Here is a 13,881-nt window from a genome sequence, read left to right as displayed (position 1 = left end):
CTGCTCAACTCTGAAAATGCATATTATTTCCTCACCATGTGAAGTTCAAGCATCAAGTTTCTAAAATCACCTAAAAATTACCATAACTTTTTCCCCAAATAAACATTTTCAACTAGGACAAGCCCCAAATCATGGCCCAGCTCCTCGATGTTCTCCCCCATGTTAATTTCAAACGGTTAAAGCCCGAAACTTCCCTTGTGGAGGTGGGTGGGAGGCGGCGGAGGGAAGAAGGCAGGTAGTGGTGTGTGCAGAGGACCGGGATCAGCATCTTCCTCCCAGCCTCTGAGCATCTCACAGGCTCCCTAGCACTTCACTTCCGGGGACCGTGCAGGGGCAGGAGTTGCTTGCACTACTCAGTGATGCCAGACTGCAGTAGGAAGCCAACATCAGCCTTAACAATAAGCTCTAACCCCCACTGCTCGACATTAGCGAAGGGTTTTACTGTTCTCTGAGAGATGGGAAGGAGGCCAGCCGTTTTCTACAGTAAGGGCGGGTTAACCAACGGGTATCAGCTCAGATTACTGCAAGTGGCTGTTCTGAAAGGAGGGCACCGTGAAGCTGTCAGAGGCCACACTTCAGGCCATCAGCAGCAGGTTACATGTCGCCCATGGCTGGCCTGGCCTTCCCCCTGGTGAAGGTGGCCGAAATGTACTGAAGGCCGTGGAGCTGCCTGCCTCAACATGGTCCAAGAAAAACTGAGATAAAGCTCACGCTTCCGAGGGACTGTTTCTCACAGCTCAGTGGCTGGGAGTGCTTCGTTCACAGGGAACCACACCCTGATAATGAGGCACAGTCCACACCCCATTATCCACCAGAGCTGGTACAGGAAAAGGGCTGAGGCTGGCATCAGAGTCTGTGTAATGTTTCTGTAAACTACTCCCAGGGGGTTGGCATTTCAGCCAATGGCGCAGGGCTCCCAGCAATACCTGGGGCTTAAGAGCGGGGGAGGAGTTACCGGGGATCACCATCATGGGCTCTAGAAGCTATCTCCTGCTAAACAACCAGGGCAGCCCTGAGACCCCACCTCTGGGGGTTCGGTTACGACAGCACAAAAAGGTCTCAGTTCTACAGCACACAGCAGAGGCCCTTACGAGAAAACACCTGACTGTGAGATGCCAAAGCACAGCCACGTCTTCTTTCTTACGAGTGGATTAAATAACAGAATTTCTTAAGTCTATTATTGGTTCCTCTCAGAGCAGCAGTCACCTTCAGAAAGTGGGACAAGACCTGGGATACCAAAAGATGCCACATTACGATTCATTACAAGCACAAGAAACACCTACTAGCAAAGGCCATTGAGCTACTTTCAGACTCATAATAATTTGACACCAAAGGAAGGATCCGTCTCACCATCACAGCATCACAATTTGGGAATACGTAACCAAAATGCAAATGCAGGGACCAAGCTGTTGGATTAGGCCAAGACAAGAGGCCTTCTCCCTGTCCCCCGGAAGGGCCCCCACCTTCAAGGTCATTCTCTGGGCCCTCAGTCCCTCCAGAATACTGTGCCCGCCTCCAATGAGGTCATCCATGCCGTGGTGAATGTTCTGGAGGGAGGAGTTAAACTGCAGGGATTCATCCATTGGTATGGTGGTGTCAGAGTCCTGTGGAAGAAACGCAGGCACTTGATTAACTTTGCTTGCTAGTCAGCCTCTGCGGGCCCACCACGTCTGACAGCTCTGCCTGTTGGCCAAGGCCAAGCCAGAAGAATTGACAGAGGGAATGGTGCAAGAATCAGAGGAACATAATAGAGGGGGGGGGGGGGGGGGGAAAGGCAAAGCGAAGATCTGGAATGGCCTCTGTCACCTTCCTCAGACTTCCATTACACAAATCTTATTAATTCCTGCCTCTTATCATGACCCCCACTGGGGAAAATCGATTCCTTCAAGACCCCATGGGCTTCTCTCAAAGTCTTTCTCTGACTGCTCACTAACCTAGCTTGTTCCAAATGTCCCTTTTCTTGGTTTCCCCTTAATTCCACATTAAATGTTTGCTTTTGTTCTTTAGCTATTTTATCCATAGCTTATCCCTCCACTTAGACTGACACTAAGGACAGAAGAGACAGTGCTTTCCTACTGACGCCCAAATAATGTTCAGATGGGACTGGTCTCCTGAGCAGGCAAGAAAAATCTGCACAAAAAGGAAGGGAAACAAAAACTAATACTGACCAAGTACTTTTCACTTTGCATGCTCATTACCCTAAGCTCACTTACTCCTCATCCTAACCTGATGAAGTAGTTAACGTATTATCCCCATTTAGAGATGAGGAAACTGAAGCCCAGATAGTTAGAATACCTTGTTCAAGTTCTCCCTGAGCTGTAAGAAATCCAGGAAGGCATGACTCCCAGTTCTGAGTGCAGAGTCTGCTCTCTTAGCCATCTGTCTGGAGGAAGATCAGGACCAATCCTAGGCTCTAAACTGACACTGAAAGTGCACTGTACACGGAGCAATTCATGACCAGCTGTAACACTGTTCTCTCTCCTGCCTCCTGATGACTACAAACTCTTCTGTCAACCAGAGCCATTCTTACCACATGTCCTGAGTCACCCTAGGACATGTTCATTGACTTTTAGAGAAAGGGAGTGAGAGAGGAAGGCAGATAGAAAGAAAGAGAGAAAGAGGAAGAAAGAGAGAGAGAGAGAGAAAAACAACAACAACACATCAATCCATCTCCTGCATCCACCTTGCCAAGGCCAGGGATCAAACCTGCAACCTAGGTATGTGCCTTGACCAGGAATCGAACTCTCGACCTTTTGGTGTTCAGGACAACGTTCTAACTAACTGAGCCTATCAGCCAGGGCCTTTTTTTTTTTTTTTTTTTAACCACTTTTAACCACTACAAAGAGATCAAACCATCTTTTCTTTGATGATCAAGTTGAAAATTAACGCACACATGTTCAATCTCCCTTGATGACAAAGGAGTTTTTCACACCCTCTATTCTCAGCACCTTAAATAGTGTTCTACATACAGCTAATGCTCAGTGGGTCAGAAGACTGCAGCGTTTGAATTAATTAAATACTTAATTTAGTTGGCAAGCATTTATTGAATGCCTTTTATATACAAATCTTCCTTACTTTTCCACCTGAAAGGGTAGAGCTGATGAGCCACTATCTCTCAGAAAAATGTTTGATAGTTCCAGATCATAGAATAAATAGAAAGAAGTTCATTCAGTAAGTCCTCGGCCTAAAAAATGCCTAAGTAACAATCAAAAGCCCACACAGCATCTTCCAGAGCGTCAGAGAGTTCGTTACATTATCGGAAATGGCCATGCTCACCACTACACTGCCAACACGCCTCCACCACGCTTGTGAATTGTTAGTCATTATTACTTGATGCTCATTCTAGAGACACAGAAACTACAGAGGTACATTCTGAAACACTTGGGGAAATTTACTACAAGTGTGGACACAGCAAAGAGAGTTAAACATCGCAAATTGGGAACTGATTTGTTCTGATGTCAGGCTTAGAAATCTAAGACCTCTTTAGAAAACAAACATCTCCATAAACACACACACACACACACACCCAAAAACCCACCTCATTTGGCGGAATATAATATGCAGAACACGAAAAGTCGTATGTCCTATATCATGTGCAGAAAATGATCTTATAGAAACCAAAGGGCAGGGACAATGGTGTTCTACAAAATCAAACGAGAAAGCCAACAGGCCACTTTCAAACAGGCTCAAAACAAGTAATCCGTCTAAAACAAAAAAGTCTGTTAACAAATTCCTCCAAAATTGCGCTCAGCTTAGGGACAAAAACATTGTAATGCATCTGACACTGGAACCACACACATACTCAGCACAAAGGCAACTGCCCCAAGGCAGCTTTGAAATGCTGCCCTCCCTAAAAATGGCCTAAGTTCTAATCATCTGTCTCTATCTGATCAGAAAAAACGTTTCTACCATGTCAACCACGACCTCTCTGCATCAGCCCAGTCAAACCAGGCAATTTTCACCCCGCTCATTCCCTCAAGTTAACTGCTTCCTCTTCAGGTTTCTGTGTTAGAAAAAGAGATTCCCTGTCTAGTTACAGACTCTGTGGCAAGGCACAGGATCCACTGTCATTTCCAGTTGGTCTCCTCATCAGTCTGCTTCAGACTCCACCTAAAAGGATGACACTCAGACCCTGAGCTCCAGCTTCAATGAGCTGTTGAGTACCTGCAGACTCCCACCCTGGTGCCTGGCTTACGTTGGGGGTGAAGGTGCGAGATAAAAGCTCCTCTCGCTGTCTCTCTTGCTGCTCCCTTGCGTATCGCCGATGCTGGAAGTTTCTAAGAGCAGTCTGCAGGTGCTGGACATCATACTTTAACTGGTCAACACGACTGGAATTGAGAAAGAGAGATAGATGTTACATCCCAGGAACCCAGAGTGGCACAATTTGAGATCACCAGGCTTTGTATTCAGGAAAGAAGACTTTCCTTACTTCTTCCTATGCCACTCCATGCCACCCTCCCACCCCAAAGAATCTGATTCTGATCAATTATGTTGAAAATAAAGAAGTAGCTTGTGGTTAAAGTAGGGTTGTAGCACACGAGATTCCAGCAGCTTTACTTAAATACCTGCTGGTCTCTGATTCTGAATGCATGACAGAGAACAGGTGACAGGAAACAGGCTCAGTGACCTCTTCCTGACCTTCTATGGATTATATCACTCTCCTGGAAGAAGCCCAAGGGCATCTTTGGCGTAAAGCATCCGCAAAGTTTCATAAAACTTTTGGGAGCAGGGGCTGGGGTGTAAGCGGTGAGGGTGGTTTCATTTTAATTTCATGGGGGGACTATCAAACATTAGATCGGTATTTCATTATAATTAGACTGATTGAAATGATTAAGAGCAAGATTCATTTCAACCCAAGAATGTAGTGGGAGCCAAAGGGTAGAGTAAACTCACTTAGGCTTCAAGCGGCCACAGGTTTGGACAGAAAAACAGTTCTGGAGGCAAATTTTCAAAATGACACCAATGAGGTAAGGAGACACAAAACTTCTAAGCCACTAAATCACGGGATTTTTATTTTGAGAGAATAAAATTGTACCCTTTACAGGGACTTTATCTTCGCACAGTCTCAGTTTTTCAATGTGTAAATGAATTTTCAGAGCATTCAATAGCCCCCTGTGGAGAAAGACCTGTCATAGAGCACTCACAGTTTGGCATTCTGTCTTTTATTGGGGGGCTCCTTGCTGGACAAAATCTCCAGGCGTTCTAGCTGGCTGAATATCTGGTCTATGTTCGCTTGGATTTCATTTTCTACTACTGCACAAAAGAGAAAAAAGAATAATTGCTGGAAAAGAGATAGTGAACTTAAATTAGAATGGTAAATCAAACATACCTTTTTCCACACCCAATAGACTCAAAATATGTATTTCAAAAAGGAGAAAAATACATATGCTATTGAATAACAGAAAAAGTTCAAGTTATACTAAGTGACTCTGTAAATGCTGTTTCAAATATGTATATATAGCTGTTAATGATATAACAATGCCAATTTTTAAGAGGGTAAATCTGTAGAAATAAATTTCCTGCTGTTAGAAAATAAAATGGACATGTAAATGTTATCCAAAAAGTTTTTAAGCAAGTCAGTATTTTCTGATACAGCATGAGGTCTCTTTTCCTTTGAGATTATTCTCAGATATAGATTATAAATGTCTAGAAAAAAGACTGCCCATTGAATTCCCTATAGTAATAAGGTTAAAAAAACACACACAAAAAACAACACACACACACACACACAAAGAAGAAGATTAGTAATCGAAACAGAAGAGTTCCCTTAAGGCTTTCCATAAGAATGGGTGGGCTGAAGTTGGAATCCCCAAAATAGACTAAGTATCAGTAGGAAAGGCCCAGGAAAGGATCCATAGCAGTACAGATATGATAAACACAGTCGTCTTCCTTATCCCTTGTGATAAACCGTCAAAATGACCTCTTTCCATTTCTAATCAGGTAACAATGAGATTATTGGGAAGGCAAACAAAGGCAATGGACAGAAACTAAACTGTGCACAAAAGCAGATTGCTTTTTGCCCCATAAATAAGTGACAGCAACGTCACCTTTGTAAGTTAGCTAACAAATACAGGTTGGAACAAAGTGGGGCACGGAACCACGAGAAGAGATGCTCTGAAGCTGTGGAAAGGAGACAGAGAAACGGGCATGCGGACAGCCAAGCAGCGAGGTGAGAAGGCAGCTTCTGCAGTGTGAGGGGAGCCAGCAGTGTCTGCATGACCGACTCAGAAAAAGGACCTTTTCTAATGATAGAAAAGACACTAAAAACCACAAAGCAGCCCTCTACTCCAAAGAAATCACGGTGTGGGAACTAAATTAATTAATATTGCTATCCATTTCCGAACAGGCCTTCTAAAAAGCCACAGTTCTCACTCAGAAGAAATGACCAAGGCCAGTTACACACGTCCGACTTTTTAGGGAGCACATTCCTCTAAGGACTAGGTAATGAGATTAAGACAGATGGAGGAAAGACTTCCACTCGCACAGGGCCATGTCAGGTTGAGTGGAGGGGTAATGGGGGATGCGACTTGGGGGATTCCAAAGGGCACAATCAGGGAAATCAGTGACTGTGCCACAGGGTTTTCTGCACCTTAACAACAGAACTCATTCCACGCTGAATCATTAGGCCCCTGAGGCAGAAAGGCAGTCAGGAAACCCAGCCCATTAGCACCGTGTCATCAGAGAAAGGACTCTGGTCTCCATAGCTAATTACTCACAGTGCACAGACTGCTTGTCTGCTGTCTCCAGGCGTCCCATGTGAGACTGGATCTGGTGGACCTGCCTATCAAAGGAAAAGGGAGGAAATGGGTGAGACAGGAGTAATCAACAGCACTTCAGTCAGGAAAGTCAATTTTTCTGATGCCAACATGTAACTGATTTAAATTGACAGCATCACTGAACTGTAAAATTTGTATATGGCACTTGAGGCCACATGTTTTGACATGGTTTAGAATATCTTAACAACAACAACAATAATAATAATAATAATAATAATACTGACAGGCAGCGTTTATTGAGTGCTTCCCCCATCGGAGACATTCTGCAAAGTCAATACCCTATGAGGAAAGTATTATTATTCTTATTTTATAAACAAGACAACTGAAGTCCAGAAAGGTTATGTAACTTGTTCAAGGTCACATAGCAAGTGATAAACCTCGATCTGGACCCAGCCAATCCCACTCTCTGTTGTTTGACCCAATGTGCTGAGCACTGGTCTGTACTGGGCAGAGTCAAAGGGTGAGAGAGATAATCCTTGTTCTTGAGAAACAGTGTAATTAGGAATGACAGGCTAGATAGAAAGAAAAGTCCCAAGAAGATTTAAGAGAAAACTAACACATGTAAGTGTAAACAAACAGAAAGCTAAGCACAGTGGTGCCACGCAAAGGCAAGTGAATGAAAGGGCCAGGGCTGAGCCAGAGTAAGCTGGAGTTTTGTGGGTGAAGGGAGTACTGAATATCATTTTGAAGGAAGATGTGATTTAGTGAAGAAAGATATAAAGAAAATGATATGCAAAAAGGCATGCAAATCATGTCATGGGGATTAAAAGGAGGCCAGCCTGTCCAGAAGAGTCAGGGTCAGAGGGAAAGGGTGGATGAGGTGATTAGCTGGACCATCAGAGGAAGGCCCTCAATGAAAGGATCTCCTACTTGGTAGACATCTTTCCCAGGCAATATGAGGCCACTGCCATCTCATCTGGAAATGACACTACACCTTGGACCTCTGGCATGGTCCCAGACATAAGGCTCCAGAGCACCCTGAAGGCTCCCCAAAGCTTGGCCAAGGTCACCCTCAGAACCTTTCCTAGTGGTCCCTGGGATTAGTCCTTGGAATTGCTTATGCTCCCCCCAACAACCACCTCTTGGTGCTTAGAGTCTCCCCATGTTAGAGCCATGTGAAAGGGACCTGCTGAGCTCTTATATCATCCCCAACTCGAGGGAAAGGTCACCAACCATCTTCCACCATAAGTACCACAAACTGTGACTGCAAATGTATCAGTGTGGGCCAGGAGCCCAAATCTGGTTTCTCTAAGTCTTTTTCTGGGCTTTCCTGTGGCCTCTAAGCATAACCTATGGCCCCAGAAGCAAGGACAGCCTTTTAATGACTCCCAGAGTGATCCTGGGCAAGACTCATGCCCCCTAGAAACCACTAACAGAATCTGAAAGACCAGACTGCTACGTCAGCAGGTAAGTCCAGAACAGGGCACATGGAGATGTGGAGGCAAAGGTAGAACACAGCTAGAGGTAATGAACATCCAGAACAGGGCAACTGTGGAAACAGCTATTGAGGACTGGACGGTAATGCCGATCAAAGGGAGAATTAGAACTTTACTGAAGTCCTGGATGTATGCAGTGGGTAAATTTTCAATGGCAGCTTAACAGAGTAAATCTGAAAATTGGTGGCATTACTGACAGGAACAGAAATTAAATGAAAAAATGGAGTGGGGAGAAAAATAGCCAAGACACTCTGAATAGGTATGAAAGGAATGACCTATCCCATCTACTATTAAGACTTATTACAAAGACATACTAATGAAAACAATATGGTAACATGCAGGGAGAGACAGACAAAAATAGACAAACCCCAACTCTGATGCAAGAGGAAAGAATAAAGGCCAGAAACAGTCCTACATATTTGGGGACTTGGTGACATACCAGTTGATAAGTGGGAAAACCATTAACTAAAAAAAAATTTTCTTTTTTACAACGAAGGCACCATAAAATATAAAAAGACAAGCAGAGACTGGAAGATATCTTCACAGATAACCAAGAACTAATGTTGGGAATATATAACAAACAGCTACAAATCAATAGGAAAAGTCAAACAAAGCAATTTTTAAAAAAATAGCAAAGAGCAACTGACAAAAAAACACCTAAATGCTCAATAAACATATGAAGAGATATTCAACTTTATTAGTATTCAGGAAAGTGCAAATTAAAAATAAAAGCAGGTCCTTGCCGAGACCGGTTTGGCTCAATGGATAGAGCGTCGGCTTGGGGACTGAAGGGTCCCGGGTTCGATTCCGGTCAAGGGCATGTACCTTGGTTGCAGGCATATCCCCAGTAGGGGGTGTGCAAGAGGCAGCTGATAGATGACTCTCTCTCATCGACGTTTCTAGCTCTCTATCTCTCTCCCTTCCTCTCTGTACAAAAATAATAAAATATATATTAAAAAAATAAAATAAAATAAAATAAAAATAAAAATAAAAATAAAAGCAGGTCCGTTTCACATGCCTGGCTGGCTCAGGAGTTGAATGTTGACCCTTGAGCCGGGAGGTCACGGTTCGATTCCCATTCGGATGACCAGGTTGCAGGCTCTATCCCCAGTGGGAGGCATGCAGGAGGAAGCCGATCAATGATTCTCTCTCAACACTGATGTTTCTATCACTCTCTCCCTCTTCCTTCCTCTCTTAAATCAATAAAAATATTAAAAAAATAAAAATAAAAATAAGGAGATATCACATTTCTTCTGAGTGGCAAATATTTTAAAGTGTGATAACACACATTGATATAAGGATGTGAGGAAACTAGAACTCTCATACGTGGCCAATAGGATTATAAACCGGTAGAAACCCTTTTAGTAGGTGTCCCCCCCCCCCCAATATATTTTATTGGTTTTTTTACAGAGAGGAAGAGGGAGGGATAGAGTTAGAAACATCGATGAGAGAGAAACATTGGATCAGCTGCCTCTTGCACAGCCCCTACTGGGGATGTGCCCGCAACCAAGGTACATGCTCTTGACCAGAATCGAACCTGGGACCTTTCAGTCCGCAGGTCAACGCTCTATCCACTGAGCTAAACCGGTTTCGGCTTTAGTAGGTTTTTGATAAAAACTGGTAGAGTTAGCCCTATCCGATTTGGCTCAGTGGATAGAGCATCAGTCTACGGACGGAAGGGTCCCAGGTTCTATTCAAGGGCATGTACCTTGGTTGAGGGCACATCCCCAGTAGGGGGTTGTGCAGGAGACAGCTAAGGGATGTTTCTAACTCCATCCCACCCCCTTCCTCTCTGTAAAAAATCAATAAAGTATATTTAAAAAATAAAGACATATTTCTAAAAACAAACAAACAAACAAACAAAAACCTCACACACACCAAAAAATAAACAAACAAAAACTGGTAGAGTGAAATATGTGTGTATCCAATGAGCCAGCATTCCACTTCTAGGACTAGGTCCCTGAAAGGAAGAGAATGTGTGGGATTCAGTTCTACTCTGTTTTTAAATACCTGCAGCATATGTATTAAATATGAGGCCTAACGCATGTTATATTATTCTCTATTTTTATGTTTGAAATATTTCATACATAAAATAACTAATTTTTTTTTCCTGATGAGATTATCGGGAAGGTAATTTCGGGTGTTGAATCAATGGTTTAACAAGGATCAGTTATTTACTCACTCAACAAATAAGTGGGATAGACAATCACAATGGTCCATGGGAAATAAAACCACAGGTGTGCCTACAGTGGAAAGGAGTAATATGCTGAGGATACCACAGTACGTTTATGTTTATTTCAAGAGATATTTGATAGCCTCTCAAGATATCTTGTAGTAAATTTGGTTTAATAATATAGGTTGAGGGATTGATTTCCAGTGTTCTACCATAGCACTGCCTTTGGTTCTATATAGTTCAATATTGAAGAAAAAAAAAATCAACTTATGTTTATAAAATCTGCACATGATTTGTGATAGAATGAGGGGTTAAGATGTGACAAGATAAACATTAACATTTTCCATTTACGATAAAATGGGGATTAAAAAGTATCCTGTCTTCAGATGTTTAAAAAAAAAAAAAAGTCAAATGCACACTATAAAGTGGCATTCTATTCTGGGAGCCAACTGTTAAAGAAACCCTATCAATTAAAGGTTTACCCCAATGGGAGATGAACAGGATGACTAAGGGAGTGTTTAGGAATCAAGCCATGAAGACAAACTATCAAAAGGGTCTTCCTGACTGGAGTGAAATGAAATGGAAGATCTTGCCAGTCACTTTCAATTCTTAAATTCTATGAGGACAGCAGGAGAGAGATGAGGCCAATACCCACAAAACATCTTCAGCTGGCTTTTACTATTTCCCAAGCTAAAAAGGATCAACTTTAATAAGTTGCAGGGAAACATTACTGACTTTTCCCATCCAATCTCTTCTTGCTTCGAATGAACTAGAAAAAATATGGCCAATAAAGTGATTCCAATCTCTATATTTCATGCCTGAGAGGGAATATATGCAAAACAACAAAGCAAGTATGCATGGTGGGGTGGGAACTACTATGTGCCAAGTGGAAAATCTGTTTTAAACTGAACTGGGCATTCGGACAACACACTTGAAGCCAGCAAGAAACAGATACACTAATAAGACCTGGGAGTGTGGACATTAGAAATCAGAAGTCCTAGATGAGCCTAGCATGGAGTCCGTGGTGGGCTTGGGTGGTAACATAACTAAGCAGAGACCTAGGAGCACGTAGGCAAGGGTCACTGTTGCTAATATTTTTTAAAGGGTCAGTAGAAAATCTGGGAAGCACTTTAAAACACAATTGCTTTTTAAAAGTCTATCCATGCTGCCTCTGACTGTCATATGGAAAGATCTGGGTTGAAGTTCTAGTTCCACTATGTACTAGCTAAGGTACACTGAACAAGTAATTTAACCCTTTAATGCCTCCGCTTCCTCAACTGTTAAAATAGAGATACTAACAGTAATTATTTAAAGGGTGGTAGATCCAAATGCAATATGAAAATGCTCTGTACCCCATATAGCATCATACAAGTTTGTTGTTTTAACCTTACTTATAAGTAGTAAAACCATCTGGTCATTTTCACTTCACCCACTTTGCCTCTACTATACAGTATTTAGAAGGCAAAATTAAATACGGAAAAACTGGTCTTGACATAAGGTAAAGTTCTTAAGTGCAACTGCTCATAAAAATCATCTGGAGAGCTTGTTAAAAACAAAACAACAAAACAGAGCTTCTTGTACTCCAGACCAACTGAATCAGAATCTCTAGGACTACAAGTGGGGCACCTTTACAACACCGGGGTCTCAAAAACAGTAGCCTGCCTACTGGCTCCTCTCTAAAGTTCATTCTAATGCACTAAGTATAAAATGTTTATTCCACTTTTCATTTTTCCCTCCATTCACTGTTCAGGCAGTTCAGGAGTTTGTAAGATACGTTAACTTCAAAATGTTTATCTAATTCCAATGTTCTGTACATTGGAATTAGATAAACATTTTAAAGCTATGTATCATGTGAGAGATAATCACAAACTGGGTTCAAACTTCAAGTAAAATTAATATGTTCAGTTAAGGTTGTGTCAATTCAGCTACAATTATTAATTTCTGACACTCCCAGGACTTGGTGTGTTTCCTGTGTTTTAAATCCTCACTCAAGGATATCTTTCTATTGATTTTTAGAGAGAATGGAAGAGAGAGGGAAAGACAGAGTTGTTAAAATAGGATTGGAATAGATATATACTAAAAAAAATAATAATAATTGAAAACAGGGACTTAGATTTACACCAATGTTCATATTAGCATTATTCATAATAGAAACCCAAGTATCCATCTGCAGATGAATGGATAACAAAATCTGGTTGGTGTTCACACAAGAATTATTATTCAACCATAAAAGAAATGATATTCTGATACATGGCACAAATAGATGAGCTTTGAAAACATGTTAAGTGAAATAAGCCAGATACAAAAGGACATATACTGTATGGTTACACTTATATAACTAGAATAGGTAAATTCAGAAACAGGAAGTAGAACAGAGGTTACCAGGAGCTTAGGGAAGGGAGATTGGGAAGGTATTGCTTAATGGGTACATCAGGTTTCTGTTTGTGCTGATGAAAAAGTTCTGGAAATGAATAGCAGTGATGGTTACACTAATGTACTTAATGTCACTGACTTGTACAGTCAGAAATGGTGCAGGTGGTAAACTTTATGTTCTGTGTATTTTACCACAATAAAAACAAAATAAATCATAGAAGTTCTTTCCAAATAACAGATAGGTATGATTCCTATTACCATACTCAACTACATGTCTCAGCAAATTCCAAAAGTGCAGGACAATATTCATAAAGGACTACCAAGGAATTTAAATTATGAGAAGCCACATCAAAACTTGATCTTCTTAATGGTAATCTGTAACTAGGTGTGTAATGCTGAATGCTACTTGTACAGCAATTTCTTTGTGCCATAAAAACATGGTCTTTATTATAAACCAAATCAGAAAAAAATAAAGGGGAAAAATCATAATGTAGCAACAAGTTTGGGGTCAATCAAGAATGGAGGCTGACATCATTTAGGAGCTGCGAGCTACAATGAAACTTTTTGACATTCGCCCACTGATGGATCCTTCTAAATTGCTCAAGCTAATCCTGTCTGTACTGACTTTCTTTACCCTCCATCCAATCCTGCCGCAGAACTCTTAACCCGGAGCACTGAGTTGGCAGGTGCGAGACAAACTATTAGAACCGGTAGATGCAACTTTGGCTTCACTTAGGGTAGTCACGGCCTCGAAGATCCCGGGAGCCATCCGGCACATCTTTTCGGGCCCCACGCCAGACCCTCCATTCGCCGTGGACCTGGGCATCCCGCCAGGAACTGACCACCTCCGAGCTGCCTCCAGCAGTGCCCGGGCGGAAAGACTGGGCCTCCACAATGGCCAAAGCCCCAGGCCCCAGCTAAGGAGGCCGGTCTCACCGAGCCTGCTTTTGCCCCGCCCGTGCCCCGACGCGACCCTCACTTGTGCGTTTGCTGGTACAGCGGTTCCATGTCGCCGGCCCAGCCGGGTCCGGCTGCGGCTTCCTCCGAACACGTCTTCACAGCCCTCCTTCCGGCTTTCGGCTTCCGGTCTCAGGACCCTCTCTCCTCTCTACTGGCTAGGGCT

The 13,881-nt window shown here is 42.5% G+C and overlaps 1 protein-coding gene across 2 annotated transcripts in view; it reads right to left on the bottom strand.

The window, feature by feature from the left end:
• Positions 1–13,881, bottom strand: part of GOSR2 (golgi SNAP receptor complex member 2) — an 18,011-nt gene extending 4,130 nt beyond the window's left edge. Inside the window, exons 1-5 of one of the 2 annotated variants that reach the window (XM_036451485.2) lie at positions 13,738–13,881; positions 6,717–6,781; positions 5,145–5,253; positions 4,196–4,328; positions 1,464–1,604 (exon numbers count right to left, since the gene is read on the bottom strand). In XM_036451485.2, the coding sequence (XP_036307378.1) occupies positions 1,464–1,604; positions 4,196–4,328; positions 5,145–5,253; positions 6,717–6,781; positions 13,738–13,766 (477 nt within the window). In that variant the 5' untranslated portion in view covers positions 13,767–13,881. The remainder of the gene's footprint in view (positions 1–1,463; positions 1,605–4,195; positions 4,329–5,144; positions 5,254–6,716; positions 6,782–13,737) is intronic. The other variant, XM_036451486.2, reaches the window with a different exon arrangement.

Source organism: Pipistrellus kuhlii, unplaced genomic scaffold (assembly GCF_014108245.1).
Source record: "Pipistrellus kuhlii isolate mPipKuh1 unplaced genomic scaffold, mPipKuh1.p scaffold_m20_p_22, whole genome shotgun sequence".
Taxonomy (NCBI): Eukaryota; Metazoa; Chordata; class Mammalia; order Chiroptera; family Vespertilionidae; genus Pipistrellus; species Pipistrellus kuhlii.
Note: the sequence above shows the minus strand (reverse complement) of the source record. Positions and strands in the feature narration are given on the sequence as shown.